At 35.3% G+C, this 24,945-nt stretch overlaps 4 protein-coding genes and 3 long non-coding RNA genes across 8 annotated transcripts; 3 read left to right on the forward strand and 4 right to left on the reverse strand.

Annotated features, from left to right (window-relative positions):
- Positions 1-1,046: 1,046 nt before the first annotated feature.
- LOC135944879 (uncharacterized) lies at positions 1,047-2,131 on the reverse strand. The gene is made up of 4 exons (XR_010575378.1): positions 1,920-2,131; positions 1,771-1,861; positions 1,317-1,441; positions 1,047-1,264 (listed from the first exon to the last, which is right to left on the reverse strand). It is a non-coding gene; the product is annotated as an uncharacterized LOC135944879 (long non-coding RNA).
- A 994-nt stretch (positions 2,132-3,125) lies between these two features.
- Positions 3,126-3,722, forward strand: LOC135945167 (uncharacterized). Its single transcript, XR_010575411.1, has 4 exons — positions 3,126-3,203; positions 3,255-3,399; positions 3,448-3,538; positions 3,589-3,722. It is a non-coding gene; the product is annotated as an uncharacterized LOC135945167 (long non-coding RNA).
- Positions 3,723-3,756: 34 nt separating this feature from the next.
- Positions 3,757-5,004, forward strand: LOC135947417 (uncharacterized). 2 transcript variants are annotated; one of them, XR_010575627.1, is made up of 5 exons: positions 3,757-3,834; positions 4,295-4,434; positions 4,484-4,619; positions 4,669-4,781; positions 4,838-5,004. It is a non-coding gene; the product is annotated as an uncharacterized LOC135947417 (long non-coding RNA). The 2 variants fall into 2 exon arrangements; XR_010575626.1 differs by having other exon boundaries at positions 4,669-5,004.
- Positions 5,005-9,100: 4,096 nt separating this feature from the next.
- On the forward strand, positions 9,101-11,588 carry LOC135946735 (probable chitinase 10). Its single transcript, XM_065495089.1, has 10 exons — positions 9,101-9,438; positions 9,487-9,577; positions 9,631-9,755; positions 9,801-9,870; positions 10,323-10,461; positions 10,513-10,648; positions 10,700-10,812; positions 10,871-11,041; positions 11,096-11,215; positions 11,275-11,588. The coding sequence occupies exons 1-10, from the start codon at positions 9,324-9,326 to the stop codon at positions 11,434-11,436; spliced, it is 1,242 nt and encodes a 413-aa protein (XP_065351161.1). The 5' UTR covers positions 9,101-9,323; the 3' UTR covers positions 11,437-11,588.
- Positions 11,589-14,270: 2,682 nt separating this feature from the next.
- Positions 14,271-16,075, reverse strand: LOC135946396 (probable chitinase 10). The gene is made up of 9 exons (XM_065494606.1): positions 15,977-16,075; positions 15,781-15,922; positions 15,515-15,715; positions 15,245-15,468; positions 15,057-15,192; positions 14,885-15,000; positions 14,659-14,826; positions 14,491-14,610; positions 14,271-14,432 (listed from the first exon to the last, which is right to left on the reverse strand). Exons 1-9 carry the CDS (start codon positions 16,073-16,075, stop codon positions 14,271-14,273), a joined length of 1,368 nt encoding a protein of 455 aa, XP_065350678.1.
- Positions 16,076-16,992: 917 nt separating this feature from the next.
- LOC135946397 (probable chitinase 10) lies at positions 16,993-19,065 on the reverse strand. The gene is made up of 9 exons (XM_065494607.1): positions 19,042-19,065; positions 18,859-18,988; positions 18,578-18,778; positions 18,307-18,530; positions 18,107-18,242; positions 17,638-17,750; positions 17,410-17,580; positions 17,237-17,356; positions 16,993-17,186 (listed from the first exon to the last, which is right to left on the reverse strand). The coding sequence occupies exons 1-9, from the start codon at positions 19,063-19,065 to the stop codon at positions 17,025-17,027; spliced, it is 1,281 nt and encodes a 426-aa protein (XP_065350679.1). The 3' UTR covers positions 16,993-17,024.
- Positions 19,066-22,275: 3,210 nt separating this feature from the next.
- LOC135946923 (probable chitinase 10) lies at positions 22,276-24,360 on the reverse strand. Its single transcript, XM_065495411.1, has 10 exons — positions 24,261-24,360; positions 24,070-24,205; positions 23,928-24,018; positions 23,749-23,873; positions 23,471-23,694; positions 23,281-23,416; positions 23,123-23,235; positions 22,890-23,060; positions 22,719-22,838; positions 22,276-22,666 (listed from the first exon to the last, which is right to left on the reverse strand). Exons 1-10 carry the CDS (start codon positions 24,297-24,299, stop codon positions 22,505-22,507), a joined length of 1,317 nt encoding a protein of 438 aa, XP_065351483.1. The 5' UTR covers positions 24,300-24,360; the 3' UTR covers positions 22,276-22,504.
- Between the last annotated feature and the right edge of the window lie 585 nt (positions 24,361-24,945).

The raw sequence follows: 24,945 nt of genomic DNA on the forward strand, positions 1-24,945 counted from the left end.
TCCGAGCTTTCCAAATTTGACCCGAAAACAGATCTTGTTATTTTGAGCCACTATTCAAATTACACGTTGCCAAGAAATAAAAAAATAATGTTATAAGCACTGTTTAATAAGGCAGCCTCTTCCGTGCAGAATTTCAGAGGCGATTCTCAAAATGGGCATGAGCCCGCATCCGCATTTGTTTTCGACGTCGTCGTCCCGAGAGCGTGCGTACATCAGTCCACCCATTCCAATTGACTGGAAAAATCCAATCTGGTGTAAAATCTGGTTTTTATTCCGTTTATAAGACGTTTTATTTAATTTAACCTTTTCTTTTAGAGAATTGTAGTCTTCGTAAGCGTAGACGTGCGTCTTGTTGTGAGCAAAGTTTCCGTCATTGTCGTTTAAAATAAATTTCCCCTTTTGACTGATTCACACACCTGGAGAATTTTTTAAGTGATTTTTGCATTATGAAATTTATTCGACATACTTCTACGATGCTGGTGTAGGAGGAAATATAGCTCTCATCCTTGTATTTGGGTTTGGGGTTCGGTTTCGCCAAGGTGTAAAGCGTGGAAACAGAGGAAAATCCGGCAAGAAACTTTTTCATCTTGGCCAAACCTAGATTTTTTCTTATTGTGGCCATGGAAAGCCGCTGAATTGATAAAATTACTTTATTAAACATACAAAACCTTAATGTTAACACTACCATTTTGTTCAAGGATGAAGGGTATCCAAGGAAATCATTAAAAATGCCTTCGTAGAGGTAAGAGTGGAAGAAAAAGAAGTCGACTAGATTCCATAAATTTGGCAAATCGTATCCTGCATTTTTTTAAATTTATTAAATTTATTTTTGGTTAGTTTCAACGCACCTTGGGCTAGGGGTAAATCGACATGCGGCAACAATAAAAACAGCAGCTTCCCGCGAGGCTTGGTGACATTGTACAGCTCTCTCATTAGCGTCACCAGGTTTTCTTTATCTTTTCTATTTCCCGCCGAGCAGTCAGACTGCAAATTATAATTAGAAAATATTCCAAGCCTCCCTCTAACTCCGTATTTTATACGTTTGGGCAGACGCTGTAGTGCCAAAAGACACTGATGCCGTCGAATTTGTTCACGTCCATGATTTCAACCATCTGGGTGATTATTTTTTTCCTCGAATCCACATCCGCAGCCACAATTGACCAGTTTCCAGCGTCCATTCCATTTTCTGCCTCCTGACTGCCGAAAGTAAGGATTGTTTTCACTCCCCGCACCTTTGAATATTCCTTCGCGGGCAGTTGTTTCTCTATATTTACAAAGATTTAGACGTGAAGAGATGTTGTTTCTAATTATTTTACTCATCACGCTGCGGATTGGATCGAATTTGATTTGTTCCGAGTTGTAAACGTGCCACGGACCAAACGCGACGTGCGTGCAAAGGTTGTGCTCCACGGCTGTCATTATGTTCGCGCCAAAATCTATGCTGAGTGAGGCAAAATTAAATTTGGAAATAATTTTAATTAATTAACATTACTGGCAGGTTTGAAATAAATTATTTTTATCCTAATTTATAAAATTCCCTTTTTAACTGTAGAGATATAAATTAAAAACATTTTAATTCAATTTGAAAATGAGATCTTCTTCTGAAACTCCTATTATTAATATATTTTTTCAAGGTATAGCTTTTAAATAGGTAATCAAGAAGAAATAAATATTATGTGTTTTTCCCAAAGGTTCGTAATTTCCAACAAAATTTAAGTTGTATGATTTTTTTCGATTATTTAAAATTTCCTGACTCGCGTTCAGATATACTTGGGATTAAAATCGCAAAGCATGACTTTCTGGTCTGATGAAATCAACGTTGGATGAAACGAATTATACGCGGTGCAATCCTCGTCAATAACTGGAAAAAATTAACTCCTGTATTGTAAGTAATTAAATTTTAAATTTGAATTATGTACATCCTCCAGTTTTGTAATTTGCGGTGCAAGATTTATTACTGAAGTGTAGGCCGATGCAATCCGAAATGCAGCTCGCCACATATTCGTCGAACGTCCTTTGCGTCGGTTCTACAGCAAAGGATAGCCTTTCTAGACGAAGAACCTAATTGAAAACCTCTCAAACTGAATATTTTAAACAATTTTAATATAATTATTACCAGAAGTATGGCCAGGGTTTTCACTCTGCTGTCCATCGCTAGTATAATGCAATTATTCAGCGCTCTGCAGATGATTTTTATATTATTTTATGAATTTTCAGAACATCCTGTCGCCGCTCTCTCGCTCACGAGGGTCCGCACAAATGTTCGAGGAATTTTTTCCTCTATTGAGGCCAGTTGGTGAGCACAGAATACAGTATTTTGCAGGAATAAAAATTATGGGAATCATTTTTTTGTCAAGAAGATTTGTTTTAGCTGCCTAATCCTTTATATTTGTTAAATACATTTTTACAAGAGATGGCGAACTATTTAAATATTTTTAAAATATTATTTCCTGTTGGCCTTTTTTGTAATAAAATGACTTAATTTGTTGCATTTCGTTTAGTAAATAATTGATTCTTGATCAGAGTGCGGGTAAATGAGTACCATCTGGACACAAATGTGTGCTTGAAGAAATTATACTAGCCGCACTGAAGGGCTGAAATGCGGCACAGCTTCTTACTTCTTCAAAGCACACTACGTAATAACGAGGTTGTTATTGCTTTTCAAGCACTGTATCCTTATTGAAAATAAATATCTCACCGTTGGATAGGTCGCAACGAGAGGAATATTAAAAGTCAATCGCCAACCAATTAATTTTAAGGCAGGTTTCACTAGATTGTGATATTTGTCCACTTCAATCAATACGATTGATATGCAAATTTTGCATTGAATTTAAACTGAACAGAAATAATATATCCAAAATTTAAAAATGAATTTAAATAAAGTAAAAGAAAAAATGTTTTAAAATAATAAATAAAAAATTAAAAAAATGACGTCTTTATAATACACACAGCACTGCAGCTGCAATTTTGTTAAAATTCTCTAACAGATCTCTAAATGTTATTGAAGCTAAAATCTGGAAATTCCCAGTAATCATTTCTGTTTCAATTGGCATCAAACTGTCGTAAAACTGCGCAAACTCACATCAAGCAGGACGTTCGGCCGGCCTAAAAATTAAAAAATATCACTCCGCTCCACAAATGAATGTAGCAATTTGTTGTGCTGAAAAAGGCAAAGCGAGATGAAATTTATCGCAATTCTACTGGTAAACCTTTTTTATGATATTTAAATGTATTTTTTAAATTTTCAGTTATAGATTCTTCCTGTGCAAGGGTTGTCCCCGTGCATGGCACAACAGTCCTTCCAAGAAGCGTTGACGGGATATGTGAGGAGCTGCCTTGCGAACTGCCTCGGCTTGAAAAGTGGAAAAGTTTGTAACGTGGATTACAAAACTGGAGGAAGTATTTACGTAAAATCTTATTTTGGGCAAAATAACCTTTGAACTAAAGGCCCGGACGAGGATTGTGCTGTGACGAGGCCATTTCAACAGACCTTTCGCGTCTCAGACCAGAAAATCATGCTTTGCAGTTTACACAGAGAGTTCGTAAACTTAAACATATCCGAAGAAAAATTCTTAATTTGCTTTGCAGCCCTAATGAGTACCTCAGAATCAGGACGATGGTGGATTTGAACTTGTGCACGCATTTTACTTTCGGATCCTGGCATTGGTACAGCTCAAAAGAAATTAAGTTTTATCCGAACAGAAACGTTATAAGTTACAAATATTTTTTTTTTGTTTGAATTAATTAAATAATTCAAAAATTAGTAAGGGAAAGGCCGGGGAAGGAGTACGCACAACAACGCCGCGGCATAAAATGCATCATGATTTGTGGCAGGTCTGTATAATCAAATTAATTCAATCAACCCTGCTTTTAATAAGAGATTTACCCCTAAACCAACATCAGAGTGCGAATGCAAAGCGAGTGTGTGTCCTAAAAAACAAATAAGCACAAAATTTTGACTGGCTGCTTAAATTAAAAACATTTTAAACATTCGCCAAGAGATTTTCATGAAAAATATAAAAAATAAAATCCACCAACATTTGACATATTCTGATCCGACGTATTTAAATTAAGAAAAAATATTAAACATTTATTTACACCGAATTTATGTAGACTATTTGCTACTCAATTGCCGAGCATAATAATCGAATATTTTTACACATCCCTAACTATTAAATCTCAAGTGTGTTTTCAACGCCCAAAACACGAACCAAAAAAAAATCAGGAATGGATTTCCTATCGTAGAATCTCCCTTGTCTTTTTTGTTCTTATTTTAAATTGTCTTTTTATGAAGCCTGAGTTCTGATGAATGGTCCAAGGCGGCTGCGGATCAAAATTCAAGGAAGCAATTACTAGACCAAATGATCCAGATAATCGAGGAGGAAAATTTTGATGGATTGGGCATTGGTTGGCAGTACAGGTGCCTGCCCAGATGTAAATTATTTTATTCATGAAGAAACTCGTTAAACAATTTTAAAATAAGGGTGACTGTTCCAAAGGCAACAGAAAAGACAAGGAAAACTTAGTAACCCTGATGAAAGAACTTTACAAAATGACAAAGGAACGAGGGAAGTTGTTACTTTTGTTGCTGCCAAGTCCTGATGAGATCTTAGACGCAGGTGTGTCCTAATTTTATTTTTAATTTTAATCAATTAAATCTGATTTTAGGATACGATTTAAAGGCATTGTGGAATTCTGTCGACTACTTTTACATCTACACCTTTTTCTACGCCGGACTGTGGAACAATTATTTCGACTACCCAACGACTCTGTACAGAATTGTGCTCGGTTATCAACATATAAAAATGCATATTACTCATCTTATGATCATTTGAAGGGTGGAACCATCAATTCATTAAAAGGAAAAATCGGGCTCGCAAAAATGAGAAAGGTTCTCGGTGGGTTTGCTCCGCAAGCTGTCCTTTACGCTTTGGAACAACCAAATCCGAAGCCAGCATTTAGAAATCCTACTAAGAAAGATCTATCGTATTATTCAAACATGTCGGAAGTACGAATATTATTTTGAAAGGGAATTCCAATTATTCCTCGTCCTTAGGTGTGTCAAAAGGTTCAATCAGAAAATTACAAGATAGTGCTGGACGATTTAAAAAATAACTGCGCTCACAACACGACTCACACTTACGTTTATGAAGACTACAACACTCTCAAAGAAAAGGTTCGGTCCGTATTTAAATAAATCACTCTCTAAAAGCCTGAATTTCTGTCTTTATTTAGATTAATCTTTTCAAAGTCAACGGAGTCGGTGGATTGGTTGTCGGAGAGTTGCTGGCAGATGATGAAATAAATAAATGTGGACGCGGTCCCATGCCGATACTTCGAATCTCCTCTGAACTTTTGCATGGCACTTCATGTATTATTAAACAATGTGTAAACTGATTTACACGTTAAAATAAAAAAAAAATAAAAACTTTCAGCAACAGGGTTGCATTTGCTTACCACCTTGTTTTTCCACCACTGTTTTTTAGCGACTTCTTGAGCAAGATTTTCAAGAAATGAATTTTTTCATTCATATTTCCCCGGTGAAAATCTCAAATTTGCGGTCGGAGTGGTCAAAATTTGCTCTCCTGTGTCCTGTGTGCAGATTTTTTTTCTTTTAAATTACCGTTTTGGTGCATAAGTTTATCCAAAAAATTCTCTCTCACACATTTTCAAGTCAATGTCGTGAGCTAATGAAAACTGAGGTACAAGAAACTAATTTAAATTAAAAAAAAATGCTTTTTACCATACTGCACTGAATTGAAAAAAAAAATGGATTTTTGCAACCCTGTTCAACATTTAATTTGATTTACCGCAACCCCACAATACAAATATTTGTAGAAATTTATGAAAATATTTTGTACTTTATTTTTCAAAATTAAAAAACAATCCTGAAGAATTCATCATGGCTTTTACTACAGTTACTCAACAAATTAAAGGATGGATGCCTGACGGAACTCCAATATTGACATTCACTCTTCTTTATTTTAATTATATGACATCCCTTTCAGTTTCAATTTCTTTGACAGGTACTTAATTGTTCAATATTTGTTGCGGATATAGAAATGATTTTTTTATTCAAATTAGATTTTTTTAGATGTATTACGGTGAATTTTGTGGTCTGTGTGCTTCTTATGTATTATTTATTTCCGCACAGCTTTATGAAAATTTATCGAAACGCTCTTAGCTTGTAACGTGCTAAAATCTGGCAATTCCAGCAGCGTTCGGCATTAAATTGGGGAACAACAACTGCGCAAACTCGCTCGCATCAAGCAGGATGTTTGGCCGGTCTAAAAATTAAAAAAATATCGAAATCTGCTCCGTCGTTTCAGATGTTAACAATTTGTACTGCCGAAAAGGCAAACCGAGATGAAATTTATCGCCATTCTGCTTATTGTAAACCGTTGTTAAAAATTAAAATTTATATTCTAAATTTCAGTCAGATTCTTCCTGTACAAGGGTTGTCCCCGTGCATGCCAAGAAAATCGTCCCAAGAAGATTTAACGGGATCTGTGAAGAGCTGCTTTGCGAACTGCCTCGGCTTGAAAAGTGGAAAAATCTGTAACGTGGATTACAAAACTGGAGGAAGTACGTCAAATCTTATTTTGGGCAAAATAACCTTTGAACTAAAGGCCCGGACGAGGATTGTGCAGTGACGAGGCCATTTCAACAGACGTCTCAGCTCTCAGACCAGAAAATCATGCTTTGTACTTTACACAGAGAGTTTGTAAATTTATTCAAATGCAAAGAAAAATTCTTAATTTAATTTACAGCCCTAATGAGTACCGAAGAATCAGGACGATGGTGGATTTGAACTTGTGCACGCATTTTACTTTTGGATCCTGGTATTCGTACAACTCAACGGAAAATAAACTATATCCAAAGAGATCCGTTATAAGTATCAAATAATATTTTTCGACTAGATTTTATAAGTCAAAATCAGTAAGGGAAAGGCCGGGGAAGGAGTACGCACAACAACGCCGCGGCATAAAATCCATCATGGTTTTTGGCAGGTAATCAAACTAATTCTAATTTTAATTAAGAGAGTGCCAATGATTTTCCCCTAAAACAACATGTGGGAAACGTCGAATTAACAAAAATCAGTTGAGAAATTTGCTATACGGCTTAAAAAGGATTTTTTTATTGTAAAAAACTCTAAAATGCAATTAACAATTTTTTTGACAACTCGCAATAATCAAAAGTATAAAAATTAATTTTTTTTTAAATTTACTCCTAAATTTGCAGCACTTGACCAAATTTTTATGGCATATTTTGATTCCTATGGTCAAGATCTGTCCAACATGCAGGGAAATAAAATAGAATTTCAAGAAAGGAGACGTGTGAAAAGCATGCTTCCAACTTTTCTAGGGTTTGGAACTAAATTTTTCTCTTTGCTGCTATTTAAGACTTTGTGGCACAATTTTATCCTGTGACAAAAACTCTCTTTGTTTGAATATTACTATTTTTAAATTTTCTATCGTAGAATCTCCCAACAGTTCTTTTTTTCTAATTTTAAACTGTCTAAAATTGCTACACTTTTTATGAAGCCTGAATTCTGGTGAATGGTCCAAGGCGGCTGCGGATCCGAATTCCAGGATGAAATTAATAGATCAAATGATCCAGATAATGGAGGAGGAAAAATTCGATGGCTTGGGCGTTGGTTGGCAGTACAGTGCCTGCCCAGATGTAAATATTTTTTTGTTTTGCTCCTGATGAACTCGTGTTAAACAATTTGACTATAAGGGTGACTGTTCCAAAGGCAACAGAAAAGACAAGGAGAATTTAGTAAGCGTGATGAGACAACTTTTCCCAATGACAAAGAAACGAGGCAAGTTGTTAATTTTGTTGCTGCCAAGTCCTGATAAGTTCTTAGACGCAGGTTTGTCCTTTTAAACTTAGTGATTTTTAAAAATTAAATCTGATTTTAGGATACGATTTAAACGCATTGTTGAATTCTGTCGACTACTTTTACCTCTACACCTATCGCTACACAGGACTCTGGGAAAATTATTTCAACCACCCAACGACTCTGAACTACATTGTGCTTGGTTATCAGCGTATAAAAAAGCGTATTATGCTCATGTCATAATCATTTCAAGGGTGGCACCATCAATTCATTGAAAGCAAGAATCGGGCTGGCAAAGATGAGAAAGGTGCTCGGCGGGTTTGCTCCGCAAGCTATCCTTTTTGCGTTGGAAAAACCAAATCCGAAGCCAGCGTTTAGAAATTCTATCAAGAAAGACCTATCATATAATGCGAACATGTCGGAAGTACGAATATTATTTTGAAAGCAAATTCCAATAATTCCTCATCCTTACCAGGTGTGTCAAAAGGTTGAAACAGAAAATTACAAGGTTGTGCTGGACGATTTCCAAAATAACTGCGCTCACAACACGACTCACGCTTACGTTTTTGAAGACTTCAACACTCTCAAACAAAAGGTCTGGTCTTAATTTAAATAAAGCACTCTCTAAAAGCCTGAATTCATGTCTTTTATTTTTAGATTAATTTTTTCAAAGCCAACGGAGTCGGTGGATTAATTGTCGGAGAAGTGCTGGCAGATGACGAAGAAAATAAATGTGGACGCGGTCCCATGCCGATACTTCGAATCGCCTCGGAACTTCTGCATGGCACTGCATGCATTATTAAACAAATTTTAAACTGATAGAAAGTGTTATGAGTGTCTGTAAAATACACCTATAACTGCTTCCACCTGCTATCTAACGAGAGGAATTAAAAAGGAGCTAAAATATCAATCACCACCAATCAAACATAATTTTAAAGTTATACACTTAGAAAATTACAGTTTTTTTTATTAGAATCATTATAATTTATATGCAAATTTTGTTTTCAATTTTTGTTTGTCGGAAATAGTTAATTTTGAGTTTTTAAATAAATTTTAATATACATAAAATAAGGGGTGCTCTTTCATAAAATAATGGAAAAATAGAATCACTTTAAATCATTATATGTACACCGCAGCTGCGATTTTGTTAGAATTTTTCATGAAGAATCTAAACGCTCTGTACTTCTTGTTACTTACAAAAATCTGGCAATAATTGTTCCCAATTCCCACCATTCATTTCTGTTTCGGCATCAAATTGCGGTACAACTGCGCAAACTCGCATCAAGCAGGATGTTCGGCCGGTCTAAAAAAACCCTCAAACTCCACTCCCTCGTTTCAGATGTAGCAATTTGTAGTGCTGAAAAGGCAAAGCGAGATGGAATTTATCGCCATTCTGCTTATTGTAAACCATTTTTAAAATTTTAAATCTATTTTCTAAATTTTCAGTCAGATTCTTCCTGCGCAAGGGTTGTCCCCGTGCATGCCAAGAAAATCGTCCCAAGAAGAATTGACGGGATCTGTGAAGAGCTGCTTTGCGAACTGCCTCGGCTTGAAAAGTGGACAAATTTGTAACGTGGATTACAAAACTGGAGGAAGTATTTACGTAAAATCTTATTTTGGGCAAAATAACCTTTGAACTAAAGGCCCGGACGAGGATTGTGCTGTGACGAGGCCATTTCAACAGACCTTTCGTGTCTCGGACCAGAAAATCATGCTTTGTACTTTACACAAAAAGTTTGTATATTTAAACATATTATCCAAAGAAAAATTCTTAATTTGATTTGCAGCTCTAATGAGTACCGAAGAATCAGGACGATGGTGGATTTGAACTTGTGCACGCATTTTACTTTCGGATCCTGGTATTCGTACAACTCAACGGAAAATAAACTATATCCAAAGAGAAACTTTATAAGTATCAAATAATATTTTTCGACTAAATTTTATAACTCAAAATCAGTAAGGGAAAGGCCGGGGAAGGAGTACGCACAACAACGCCGCGGCATAAAATCAATCATGGTTTTTGGCAGGTCTTAATATAATCAAATTAATTCATCAACCCTCAGTTAAGACAGTTCGAGCTGGAAATTTATTCTGCGGCTTGAAAATGATTTTTATTGCATAAGACTCTAAAGGCAGATTCATACAGAGCGACAATTAAAAATTATTTGAATTGTTGGATGCGATAAACAATTTTTTATAAATTAAAATGGACCTTGCTAGAGTAAAAATTCAAATTATCTCAAATTTTCTTTAAAATTTCCAGCGCTTGACCAAATTTGCTTAGCCGATAAAAAAAATTAATGAAAAATTTTGTAAATATTAATTAATTTTTTGTGGTTCGTTTCCATCTCGGTTTGTTTTCAACAACACAAACCAAAAAATCAGGAAGGTGCTAAATTAATTTTCTATCGTGGAATCTCCCAAGAGTTTTTATTTTTCTTATTTTAAATTGTCTAAAATTACTATAATTTTTATGAAGCCTGAAATCTGATGAATGGTCCAACGTTGCTGCGGATCCGAATTCGAGGATGAAATTAATAGACCAAATGATCCAGATAATGGAGGAGGAAAAATTTGATGGTTTGGGCGTTGATTGGCGGTTCAGTGCGTGCCCAGATGTAATTTTTGTTTGCTCCCGATGAACTCCTGTTAAACAATTTTAAAATAAGAGTGACTGTTCCAAAGGCAAGAGAAGAGACAAGGAAAATTTAGTAACTCTGATGAGAGAGCTTTTCCCAATGACAAAGGAACGAGGGAAGTTGTTGCTTTTATTGCTACCAAGTCCTGACAAGATCTTGGACGCAGGTGTGTCCTAATTTTTTTGTTTTAATATTAATAAATTAAATCTGATTTTAGGATACGATTTAAAGGCATTGTGGAATTCTGTCGACTACTTTTACATCTACACCCATGGCTACACAGGACTGTGGAACAATTATTTCGACTATCCAACAACTCAATACTACATTGTGCTTGGTTATCAACTTTTAAAAGTGCATATTATGCTCATCTGATAATAATTTCAAGGGTGGCACCGTCAATTCATTGAAAGGAAGAATTGGGCTCGCAAAGATGAGGAAAGTGCTCGGCGGGTTTGCTCCCCAAGTTATCCTTTATGCTTTGGAAAAACCAAATCCGAAGCCAGCATTTAGAGATTCTATTAAGAAAGACCGATCATATTATGCAAACATGTCGGAAGTACGAACTTTATATTGAAACGAAATTCCAATAATTATTCCTCTTCCTTTCCAGTTGTGTCAAAAGGTCCAATCAGAAAATTACAAAATAGTTCTGGATGATTTAAAAAATAACTGCGCTCACAACACGACTCACGCTTACGTTTATGAAGACTACAACACTCTCAAAGAAAAGGTTCGGTCCTAATTTAAATTAATAACTCTCTTAAAGCCTGAATTCATGTTTTTATTCAGATTAATCTTTTCAAAGCAAGTGGAGTCGGTGGATTGGTTGTCGGAGAGTTGCTGGCAGACGATGAAATAAATAAATGTGGACGTGGTCCCATGCCGATACTCCGAATCGCCTCGGAACTTTTTCATGGCACTTCATGTATTATTAAACAATGTGTAAATTGATAGAAAAGTGCGCTTCCGTCTTCTCTAACGACACAATAAATTACCAAAGAATTAAATAATTTTATAGTACTTTTCACATTTTTAGTGTGTATAATCGCTATTTAATTTTTTTAAATAGCATTAATTTAAAAATAAAAAAAGGTTGCAATATTTGCTTACCACCTGTTTTTTTCAGCACTGAATTTTTACCAACTTCTCACGCAAGAATGGCAAGAAATGAATTTATTCCATTTTTCGCAGGTGAAAATATAAAATGTGGTCAAAATTTCCTCCACTGGGCAGTTTTTTTTTTTTCTTTTAAATTGCAATAATTTGCTGCCTCAATTTCTCAAAAATAAAATGTTTGAAAACTGATGTGCAAACATTTACAGCAAGCTTTGATTTATTTGTCTTACATTTAAAATAATTAAATTCTTGAAGAATTAATTCTACTTGGTTTTTATTCCTGTCTATCAATTTCATATTTCCTTGTCTACGTGGGAAATTCGTAGAAAACCAGCTGCAATAAAACACTGCCATATTTTCCGAATTTGAACTTGATTTGAGCCAAAGAATTCCTCAGATAGCCAAGAAATAAATTAATTTACTTCAAGCACTGCTTAATAAGGCAGCCCCTTCCGTGCAGAATTTCAGAGGCGATTCTCAAAATGGGCATGGGCCCGCATCCGCATTTGTTTCCGACGTCGTCGTCCCGAGAGCGTGCGTACAACAGTCCACCGAGTCCATTTTTTTGGAAATATTCAATCTGGTGTATAAAAACTAGATTTTAATTCCGTTTATATACAAGACAATTTTAAATTTAACCTTTAGTTTTAAAGAATTGTAGTCTTCGTAAGTGTAGACGTGCGTCGTGTTGTGAGCAAAGTTTCCGTCATTGTCGTTTAGAATAAATGTGAAATTTCCCCTTTTGACTGATTCACACATCTGGGGAATTGTAATCTTAGCAGATTAGCATAATTAAATTAATTCTATACTTCTGTCATGCTGGTGCAGTTGGAAAAAGAGGTGTCATCCTTGTATTTGGGTTTGGGGTCAGGTTTCGCCAATTTGTAAAGTGTGGACGAAGGGATTATTCCAGCAAGAACCTTTCTCATTTTTGCCAAGCCTAGGGAAGTTCTTATCACGGCTATGAAAAGCCTCTAATTTGATTTATAAAATTTATTTTTGATTGTATATAAAACGTTTGACTCTACTAATTGGCTCAAGGATGACGTGTGTCCTACGTAATCATAATTTGTGCCTTCGTAGAAGTAAGAGTTGAGGTAAAAGAAGTCGACTACATTCCATAAACTAACCAAATCGTATCCTGCATTTAATTATATTTAAATAACACTTATTTTTTATTAGTTTAGACGCACCCTGGGCTAGGAGAACATCAGAATCCGGCAACAATAAAAAAAGCAGCTTCCCGCGAGGCTTGGTGACATTGTAAAGTTCTCTCATTAACGTCACTAGGTTTTCTTTATCTTTTCTATTTCCCGCTGAGCATTCAGACTGCAAATTATAATTAGAAAATATTCCAAAACTTCCTCTAACTCTCCGAATAATACGTTTGGGCAGACGCTGAACTGCCAAAAGACACTGATGCCGTCGAATTTGTTCACGTCCATGATTTCAACCATCTGGGCGATTATTTTTTTCCTCCACTCCGCATTCGCAGCCACAATTGACCATTTCGCAGCTTCTATTCCATTTTCCGCATACTCACTGCCGAAAGTAAGAATTGTTTTCACTCCGCGCTGCTTTAAATATTCCTTGGCAGGGGATTGTTCCTCTAATTTACACAGGTTTAGACGCAAATAATGATTTTAAAATTATTTTATACTTATCACGCCGGGGAGTGGATCGAATTTGACTTGGTTTGAGTTGTAAACATGCCATGGACCAAATGTCACGTGCGTGCAGAGGTTGTAATCCACGGCTTTCATTATGTCTGCACCGATATCTATGCTGATTGTGAGGGGAAATTAAATTTGGAATTATCAAATGACAGAGATGCATTTTTAATTTTCAGGAGTAAATCAATTATCAGATTAAAATTATTTACATACGTGGGATTAAAATCGCAAAGCATGACTTTCTGGTCTGCGGAAAGCATTGTTGGTTGGAATGTATTATTCACGTTGCAATCCTCGTTAATAACTAGAAAAATACTTTTGTATATTATTATATTAAATATGATTTTCAACAGAATTACATCCGCCAGTTTTGTAGTTAAACATGCAAGTTTTATTACTCTGGCCGAGGCCGATGCATTTCATAATGCAGCTCGCTACATATTCGTCGAACGCTCTTTGCGTCGGTTTCGGTCCTGAGCAAGAGGATAATAGCCCCTGCACACGAAAAACCTAATTCAAAATCAACTTAAAACCAATATTTGAAAATATTTTGGTAATACCAGCAAAATGGCCAGTGTTTTCACTCTGCTGCTCATCGTTGGTGTGCTGTAAAGCGCTCGAACTAAGCTCTCTGTATGGGATTTTCATATATTTCCAATTTTCATAACTTCCTGTCTCCGCTCTCTCGCTCACTAAGGCCTCTATTGCACAAATTTTCGACGGATTTTTACTCTATTGAGGTCAGTTGATGTGCATAGATCGAATACGCTTCTACAGAAGATCTGTGCTGAAGCGGTGGAACTTTTGGAAGAAATTGGAAAAAATTGAATTTGTCTGTAGCACGATCCTTTTTTAATAATTATGCAGACTGTATAGCAAATTGTTTATCTGTATCGATCAACTGCATATTAAATTGAATCGAGTGGTTATAATAATTTCCAATTGTTGCACAACAATCTCATATTTTAAATACTTTTATTTGATGCCAAATAGTTGTCAACTCAAACACTGTTTCACGTCACAGCCTCCGCCGTGCAAAAGCTCCGAGGCAATTCTCAAAATCGGCATCGGCCCGCATTTACATTCGTTTGAAACGTCATCTTCAACAATTCCGTCAAAGTACATTCCAGCCATTCCGGTCGATTTGACAAATTCAACCTTGAACAAAACTCTACATATTTTTCTCATATAAAAAACAAACTGCACCAATATTAACCTTCAATTTCAGAGAATTGTAGTCTTCGTAGGCGTAGACGTGCGTCGTGTTGTGCGCAAAGTTTCCGTTCGTGTCGTCCAGCAACAAGGTAAAATTTTCCTCACGAACGTATTTGCACATCTGGATTTGAATGTTTTTAGATGAAACTTGATGTTATAAATAATTTACTGTTTTATATTTCTGGCTGGAAAAATCCACAACGCTGTCTTTCAATTTAGGCTTGAGGTTTGGCTTGGACAACTTGTACAAAACTGTGTTGGAAGTGAAGCCAACGAGAACCTTTTTCATTCTCGTCGGATCTGCTAAGTACTGCCTTACATAAGCCAAGTTATATTTCTGAAAAATAAATTATTTGCAATTGCAAAATATTATTTTTCTATTTCATTCAACGAACGATTCTGTTTAAGGGTGCTATGTAATCCAAATAACAAGTTCCGTCTTCATTATTGTAATGAAAGGTCTCGAGGAAAAAGTAGTCGACTTGGCTCCATAATTTTACAAGATCGTATCCTTGATATTTTTTCTTGATTGAAATATTTTTTTTTTTTAATTCGAAAGAGACAAACCTTTGCTCAGGTACACTTCCCAATTTGGTAACAGCAAAAACAGCAGCTTTCCTCGTTCCTTTACGGCAGCGTAAAGTGCTTTCATCAACAGAACCAAATTTTCTTTGTCATTTTTGTTTCCCGCGACACAGTTGTTCTGCAAATAAATTTATTGTGAACCCTATTTTTTGAGTCTAAAAAATTGTTACATTTGGGCACCCACTGTAATGCCAATGCACTTTAATTCCGTCAAACTGGTTTTCGTCCATCAATTTGATTAACTGCCCAGTTAATCTCGTCCTAGAATCCGGACTCGCCGCCAGAATGGACCAGTTAGCAGCATTCAATCCTCCTTCGGGAGTCCTGCTGCCAAAAGTGAGAACCGTCTTCACACCACGTTGCTGCGCGATTTCTTTCCATTTAATTTGACGACCTGATTTTTAATTATTATATGAAGCAAATTAATACAAAAATTAAACCTATGACGTCTTGCATTGGTTCAAAATCAGTTTTCACAGAATTGAACGTGAACCAGGGTCCGAAAGCTGCGTGAGTGCACAGGTTTAATTTTGAGGCCGTGTTAATATTCTCGTTTGCAGCATTGCAAAACATAATTTTCTGTTCCGACACTTGGAAGGTTGGTTCAAACGACCTGTTGACATTGCAAACCTGGTTGACGACTGAAATTTAGCGAATAATTTATTTTTACGCGGAATAAATATTTAAAAAATGCGCTTGCATCCACCAGTTTTGTAATTGACGTTGCAAATATTTCCGCTTCTTAAGCCGAGACAGTCCGCGATGCAGTTTGCTACGACACTTTTTAAGTTTCCCCGTGACGAATTAATTGGCGATTCGCAAATGGACAAGGCCCGCAGAGGAAGAACCTGTTTTTCAAAAATTAATTTAAATGAATAGAAGGAATTTTCTGAAAGCATTACTAGAAAAATGATGAAGCACAAACTCATTTTGCTGCTCTTGAAAGCCCGCCGAGATCCATACTTTTGAGCTCTGAATGTTGATTCCCCCAATTCAAACATCCTGCTTCCGTCTTTTGCAGGCAGAGTGGGGGAATGCATGCGAATTCCCCACAAAATTCATTCAAAGCGTAGATTCAAAAATTCTCTGAATTTCTAATTAATTTAAGATTGCTGAGCTCTAAAACTACTGTGTTCGCCAATTTTGCACTGCGCAAAAATTTCAAATTTTCCGTTCTGTTGGTGAAACCGGTGGCTTTAATACGGTTTGTGTGAAATCCCTATTTTTTGTCTTCCATAAAAATGCATGTGTTCCGGAAAAATGCGCCAAATTGCAAAAAAAAAAAAAAAAAAAATTCGCCTTGCAAAGAACGGGGTTTTGCGAAATATTTTTTTCATCAAATTTAAAATCCATATGCTAAGACTGATTTTAATCAGGTCTGTTGATTGGCATGTGAATTTTTTGCAGTTAGTTTCTCCCGTTTTTTTCAGATATTAATTTTTGCTTTTTTAACAATTTTGCCAATTTTTTAAGGCAAAAGTTTAACACAAACCTTTTGGGATAATTTTTAATTTACAAAAAATCATGTGATCCCCAGATTTTCTAATACAGTTTAACACATATGTCCAGATCACCGCACAGGCATTTAGAAGTGACGCCTCCTATAAGTTTTTAAAATTTTAATTATCCTCTGAACTTAAATTACTCCACCACAACAGAAATAAAAGTCTCGATTTGGTTATTGTTTTTTCCTGACGCCTTTAGATGTGGTTCTATATGATTCAAAATGCTGAACCATCCCTTAACGATTTGAATATACAATTGTCTAGAATTAAAAGTTTGGTATATATTTATTTTTAATTGTTCTTATCCGTAACATGAACTGTCACCATTTTATTTTAAATGGGAATAAATTGCGTTCAACTTAAGATTTGTTCAAAGAACCGGGTTTGAAAGGAAATTAATTTTAAAATTTAAATTTACTTTTAATATCCTACATAAAGCAGTTTGTCAATTCAAACACTGTTTCACGACACAGCCTCCGCCGTGTAAAAGTTCTGAGGCAATTCTCAAAAGCGGCATCGGCCCGCATCCACATTCGTTTGAAACGTCATCTTGAACAATTCCGTCAAAGTACATTCCAGCCATTCCGGTCGATTTGACAAATTCAACCTTGAATAAAAATTTTTCTCATTTAAAAAACAAGCTGCACCAATAATAACCTTCATTTTCAGAGAATTGTAGTCTTCGTAAACGTAGACGTGCGTCGTGTTGTGCGCAAAATTGCCGTTCGTGTCATCGAGCAACAATTTAAAATTTTCCTGACGCACACTTTTGCACACCTGGACATTAACGGTATACGTATATTTGATGAAAATTGAGAACGTTTGCAAACTTTTTTAAAATGCAGCTGGGAAGAAATGCTCACGCTGCTGTCTTTCAATTTAGGCGCCGGAGTCGACTTGGACAATTTGTACAGAACTACGTCGGAAGTGAAGCCAGTGAGGACCTTTTTCATTTTGGTTGGACCTGTTAAGTACTGCTGTACTGGGAGCATGAAATATTTCTAAAAACATTATTTTAGATAAATCACAATTATTTCAATTAATTGAATTCAACGAACGACTCTGAGTGAGGATGCTGTGTAATCCAAATAAGGATTCGCGTCGTCATTCAAATGAAAGGTCTCGAGGAAAAAGTAGTCGACTTGGCTCCATAAATTCACCAGATCGTATCCTTTTTAGCTTAGTTAATATTGGTTTTATTTTTAGTTTGCCACGCATACCCTCCGAATTCAATTCCAATTTTTTATTTACATGAATTGTTCGAATTTTAGAAAAATAAATCAGAAGAAAAGATTTGCCGGCATTTTCATTCTTATAAATATCATCATGAGTTGACACAATTTTTAATTCGAAAGATATGCCCTTTTAAAGTGGAATAATAGTGATTTTTTTATTTTGAAAAATTAAATTTCTTGGTTGGGTAACCCTAACCAACCTATTATTTACATGTGTACTTCTGACCAAAATCCATTTTCTTTTAATTTTATAGGCTGTGGTTACGCCCTTTTTTTAGAACAAATTATATACCTGTGCTCAGGTACACGTCCCCCATTGGTAACAGCAAAAACAGCAGCTTTCCTCGTTCTTTTACGGCAGCGAAAAGTGATTTCATCAACAATACCAAATTTTCTTTGTCCTTTCTGTTTCCCGCGGAACAGACTTCCTGCAAATTTAATTTTTTCCTAATACAGTGAACATTTTTATAAACGTTAAAAAAGCTTCGTCACATTTGGGCAGCCACTGTACCGCCAATTCACGTTAATTCCGTCAAACTTGTTATCGTCCATCAACTTGACCAACAGTCCTGTTAAAATTTTCCTCGAATCCGGATTCGCGGCCAGAATGGACCAGTTTGCAGGATTCAATCCTCCCTCGGGAGTTAAACTGCCTATAGAGAGGATCGCCTTGACACCCCGTTGCTGCGCAGTTTCTTTCCATTTTAATTGCTGGCCTGATTTTAAATTAATATAAAAAGCAAAATAAAACAACAAATCAGACCTATGACGTTTCGCATTGGCTCAAAATCAGTTTTGGCCCAATTGAACGTGAACCAAGGTCCGAAAGCTGCGTGGGTGCACAGCTTGTGTTTCGAGGCAGTGTTAATATTCTCGTTTGAAACATTGCAAAACATAATTTTCTGATTCGAAGCTTCCAAGGTTTGTTCAAATGTCCTATTTACAGGACATTTCTCGCCGAGGACTGAAATTTAACAAATTATTTGCGTGCAGGAGTTGAAATGAAATTTGGTTTACATCCACCGGTGCTGTAGTTAATTGTACAATCGTTACCCGCCCTGTCCAAGCCGAGACAGTCGGCGATGCAGCCTGCTACGAATTGGTCGAGCAACCCTTTGGAAATTTTCACCTGCTCTCCCGGTGAGCAGCTGGACAGAATTTGCAGAGGAAACGCCTGTTTTCAAAGTAAAAGTTAATTTAGAAAAAGTGGTTAGTTGCCAATATTACTATGAAAATGATGAATATTGTCATTTTGCTTCTCGCTTTGCAGTCACTTTTGAAGTGGAGACTGGAGAGAACCAAACTTTTTGCCTGCGTCAGTCAAACATCCTGCGCTGGCAGCACAACGGAAATTCACTATTCCGAAAACTTCATTTATCAAAATCAAACGTACGTAAACTGAAAATTTGAGTTGAAAAATTGAAAGTTAAATAACTTATCTTTTTAACACAATAAGATTATTTACTTTTTAATTACCCCGGAGTAAAATGCATCATGATCGATTGCTGTAAGTGAAAATTATTTGTTTTCCTTGTAGATTTTGAAATTTATCTAGTAAAATTGTCCCTTATCAGCTCAATGGGAACAAATGCCAGATCATTGAATTTACAATCACGGTAAATTCAGTAAATCAGAATTAATATTTTGTAAATCAGTTAATTATTTGTAGCGGTGTCACCTTCCGGTCCTCGGATATTTGCTTCACAAATCATATTGACAAATCTAAATTCTCTAATTAAGCTATTAAATTATTTAATTTATGAAAGTGCCAAGTCCCGATGTCCCTTTTTATTATGAAAAACAAATTAATTCCAGGTTGACGTATCAGCTAATTCAGTCAGATTTATTTGTAAATTAATTAAAAAAAAACAAATATACTAACAATAAACCAATCACTTTTGTCCAAAGGCACCGCTTGTAAAAAATTGTTATTTTCCGTGTTTATTTAGTTTATGCGTTATTTGGCCTTTAATAAATAAATAAAGCAATCAATATTTTGTTTACGAAAAATAGTGAGATACTCGTTCAGCCCGGAGTTGCTGAATGAAATTTGTTCGTCTTATGTAACTGATTGTATATTATGTAGCTGAAAGAGCTGGTTTAAGTAACACATTAACAGGAAGTCCCGCTAAAATTCCTTTTTCATTTGGCGGCCATCATGAATTGGGACGTCAGTGATTTCATCACAACCGCTTTATTGCATAATAGCACCAGCAGTGGTTCCACCGTCAACTCCCATATTCATGCGGCAAGTATCTAGATTATAATTCATATTTGAATTTAAGCCTTAAAAAAGGAAATGTATAAGTTAGCAAATTATTTAAAAATTTCTGCTTTGTAATATAGCATCATTACAAAAAATATTTCTAGATATTTTCGGTTGATCGCAGATTTCTAACAACTTTCTTTCCAAAAACCGAAAAGTAAATTCTATATGACTGGTGGGGAGAGACGTAAGTAAAATTGTTTCTAGATAAATTATAGCCACCTGAAATTTTTTTTACTCAAAAGTTAGCCCCCAATGTGGTCATCTTTTCGCTTCTCTGCACCAAGTTAGTTGGTTGAAACACCACACATTTGTCCCTTTAAATTTCATATAAGAATTGAAGTCTTAAAAAGAAAGGATTTGACAGTTTTTAGATTAAATAAAAATATTACAAGCTATTTTTTCGGTTGATTGCGGATTTGGAAGGACTTTATTTGAAAAAAATGAAAAGGAAATTCTAAATCACTGAGTGGAAACAATGTTTAAGCTGTAAAATTGATTTTAAAATATTACTAACCCAATTTTCTGCATTTCTTAAATTAATTTGTCCTGTCCGTCAGTGATTCTTTAGTGGTACAAGATCAATTTTATTATATCCAACACCTAACTGTCTTCTTTTTAAATTGTTTCACAAAGCAATCTGTGAAAAAGGAGGAGCGCGTTTCTCTACATCGGCATTGGACCGTGTGAAGGGAAATTTAGAAGACGCACCGAATTAAGGAATTTAATCTGACGAGAACGCATTCATATTTGATTTCTCCGTCAACATATTCACAACCCTCGGATATAGAATATTCGATTTAAAAATAAAAATTTATGTTCACCTTGGATTTCCGATTGCATTTTTTACTTATTTGTAATCAAAAATTGCTCCGCAATAGAATTATTCATAATTTGTACAGTAATCAGTAATAAATCATGTAACGCAAGTGTTTTAAATAAATAAAAAATACACTCATAGGTTTAATCAAAAATTCTGCTAAAGTTAATTTGATATTTTTTTTATTTTAAATTGAAAATATTAAAAATCTATCTTGTATTGATAAAATTAAAACTTTAACGTACAACTGTGCAAATATTGAAATAATTAATCGACTGTTTTAACCTAGTAAACACACAGAAATAATTTTTCTGTTCAAAATAATAAAACTTTCTACAATCAGGAGAAAATCGCCCACTGTACGCTTACATCAGAAATTTAGAATCAACTTAAACACTTTAACAATGGCATGCGAAATTTCAGAGGCGTAGCGCCGCATCCACAGCTGTTGGCAGCAGCATCGTCATCAATTTCACTCGTTTTGACCTTAAACTTTGAATCAAAATTGTTTTATAGAGGAGAGAGCACATCAAAACTACCGCATGAAGGGGAAATGACGCTGGATTGTTCGATGCTCCATTTCTAAAATTTCATGATTAGAGGGGCAAATTTCACTGCGCTTACAAAAATTTATTTTCCACTCTTATTGGCATAGTTTAATTCTTTTGAGAGAAGTTGTCTTCATAAACATAAACGCGTGCGTCTCATTGTGGGCGAAATTGCCATCCAAAGAAATCGTAAAATTTCCCCTTGCGTTGAAAATAAATATTTTCTCACTGTATTTAAATCCGAGGCACTCCGCGACGCAACCTCTAATATAAATTAATCCTTGAATCTATTTAAAATTAAATTTAGAAGAGGCGAAACTGTAATATTTACATGCAAAATAGTGAACGTTACCACTGTGCCTCTAATTAATCGTGATTTTTACTGTATTAGTGTTTGGAAATCCCTTTTTGATTTCATTTTTCCATTCACAAACGTCCTGGTGCCGCGTTCGAGCTGCGTATTGGCCAAACCACTGAAGCACAATTTTGCCAGGAAGCTTAGCCGACTTTCACGCAATTCGTGCATGCAGTTCAGCTACAAATTGCGGGCAAAAATCTGGGTTTTAACAAATTGGTTGTTCAATTACTAACTTAAATTGGATTGAAAAATGATCACAAAATGAGGTATACAATTTTAAATTTTAATAAAGAGGGGTGTTTTTTTAGGACATTATTTCCAAACATATTCTACAAGAAAAAAATTTGAAGAGATAGTGACGGAAATAAAGGCCAAAATATAAAATAATTTTTTTGTTTATTTAAAAACCAAGACTTATCTTGTGAATTCTACAATATTATGAAATAATTAATTTATTGATTGAACCGCTTGGTCTTCCAGTATATAAAAATACAGTAATTTTATTTACCAGTAACAATACAAAATTAAAAGTCACATTTATAAAAATAACTTAAATTTCTAATAATTTGTTTTAACGTGGCACATTTTTAAAATAATCAACCAAATTTGCTGCGTTGTTTAGCCAAAATTAAAATTTTTTGCTATTTTTAATTTGTTAATTGACAGTTATTTCAATACCAATTTTTAAGTCTGAAAATTCAATTCAAACACTGTTTCAAAGAGCAGCCTCCGCCGTGCAAAAGTTCAGAGGCGATTCTCAGCATCGGCATCACACCACAGCCGCATTTGTTTTCGTCGTCGTCCGACGTAACGCCGGAGTAAATCATTCCTCCCAATCCATTCGATTTGAAATAATTAACCTGAGATTTTAGAATTTAAACTTCTATTCGGCAGTAACTGAATAAGAAAAACCTTTTCTTTCAGAGTATTGAAGTCTTCAAAAACGTAAACGTGCGTGGTGTTGTGAGCAAGGTTGTTATTTATATCTTCCAAAATGACAGAGTAATTTTCCCTTTGGACCTTTTCACAGAGCTAGACAAGAATTAATTAATTAATTGACAATAATTATAAAATTATACGAACGTTTAACATGCTGGTGTAATACGAAAGGGCGGGAAACACTGGGTCCCTGTATTTCGGCTTAGTTTTCATTTTGACCAAAGCGTAAAGCGTGACACTCGAAGTAAATCCAGCAATCACCTTTCTCATCTTGGCGGCGCCCAGTTTGTCTTTTATATAACCTATTGACATTTTCTGGAGTTTTTTAATAATCATTAAAATTTTGAATCGTTTTTAATTTTAACAATTTAACATACGACGTTTAATAAATTTGTCGAGTAGCCTAAATAGTCGTTCCAAGTTCCTTCGTAGGTGTACGTGTTGACGTAAAAATAGTCCACGTTATTCCACAATGCGTTCATATCATATCCTGCATTATTTAATTAAATAATTTCTAAAATTTCAGGACCAATACCTTGGATTAAAATTCCGTCAGAGGTCGGAAGGATTAAAAATAACAACTTTCCGCGTTCCTTAATTGCTTTGTAAAGTTCCTTCATCAAAGAAACTAAATTTTCTTTATCCTTTTTGTTGCCTTTTGTACATTCTTGCTGAAAATTAATTAATAATTCATTTCTACTCTTTATGAAAGAAATTAAACTCACATTCGGGCATCCACTATACCACCAATAAATACTTAAAGCGTCAAATTCGTTTTCTTCCATCAATTCAACCATTTGGTTAATTAATTTTCCTCTAGTTGCAGCATCTGCAGCCGCTATGGACCAATTGCCAGGGGAAATTCCAGTAGATTGACTGATGCTTCCGAAATTTAAAATCGTCTTTGCTCCGTGTTCCTGTGCGTGTTCCTTCGCCAGTAATTGATCGGCTGAATTTTTGTTTAAACTGGTAAGAATTATCTCTAAAAAATAAAAAATCTTACGAATAATATTCGTCCGAGGCTCAAACGTTTTCGTTAGCGAATTGTAAAAATACCACGAGCCGAACATGAAGTGCGTACACAAGTTCATGTCCGCGACTTTCTCTACTTTTTGATACGCATTATTGCTGGAGAAAAATTAAATTAAATTCGTTTGAATTTTCCTCAGGAATTATGCAAACTTTGGATTTATGTCGCAAATCATGATTTTTTGATTAGCCAACAGCGGAGTTTGTTCGAATGGCTTGTTCATGGCGCATTTTTCTCCCAAAACTGTGTTTTTTAATTAGATTATTACCATTTTAAAATTAAATTCCGACTTACGGGTTCCAGTATCGAAGTCCAAGGTGCAATTCTTTTTGTTTGAACTCAATTCGAGACATTCCGCGATGCACGCCGTCATGTACTCCCTTTTCGGATCGGCGGGACAATTTTGAAGAGAACCTCGAAGCATGAAAATCTGCAATTATTTATAATTAACCGAAATTGATCGAAATAAGTCATCAATTTCGCACTAGTAAAATGGCAAATAATGTGCTCTCTCTGGCCGTCATAATTTGCAGTTTGATATGCTCACCCGCGATGCCTCAGTTCTGCGAACATCCTGCCTCGGCGCTTGCGCTTTTCGAAACAGCAGGGAAATCACATAAAGCAAAAAATTGAACTGGAAACACTATCCCGCGGGCAATATCAGTGTTTGGATGAAACACAGGATATGAAGCAAATCGCGGTCAGCGGCGTTTCGCGTGTGCACCGACTGCACAGACAAAAGGATGAGCTCAAACTCAGAAATTGATTGAAGAGGAAAAGATGTGCGTGCTGGCTCTTCCATTCCTCAGAATAAGGTACACACCGTTTATTTTTAGTGGCAGAAGTTGCGAATATATTCCAACAATTGCGGAAATACAAACTAAAATAGATTTTTCATGTTATAAAATTCCCTGAATATTTTAAATACCATGAAAAATGATCGGGGCTAGAGCAATTCATGAATAATTGAGTTTGAAATTAATTTTTACCCCAAATGGTCATGCAGTGAAATAAGCCATCAAATTTATTTTTGTCTACAAAAATAAATAATGGGATCTTTTCATTGCTGATTTTAGTAAATGGTTCATTCTTTAAATTTAAGTGACAGTCAACCTCTACAAGGATTTCAAATTTATTTATAATTTAGATTTTGACAAATTTATTTAATAG

Source organism: Cloeon dipterum, chromosome X (assembly GCF_949628265.1).
Source record: "Cloeon dipterum chromosome X, ieCloDipt1.1, whole genome shotgun sequence".
Classification (NCBI taxonomy): domain Eukaryota; kingdom Metazoa; phylum Arthropoda; class Insecta; order Ephemeroptera; family Baetidae; genus Cloeon; species Cloeon dipterum.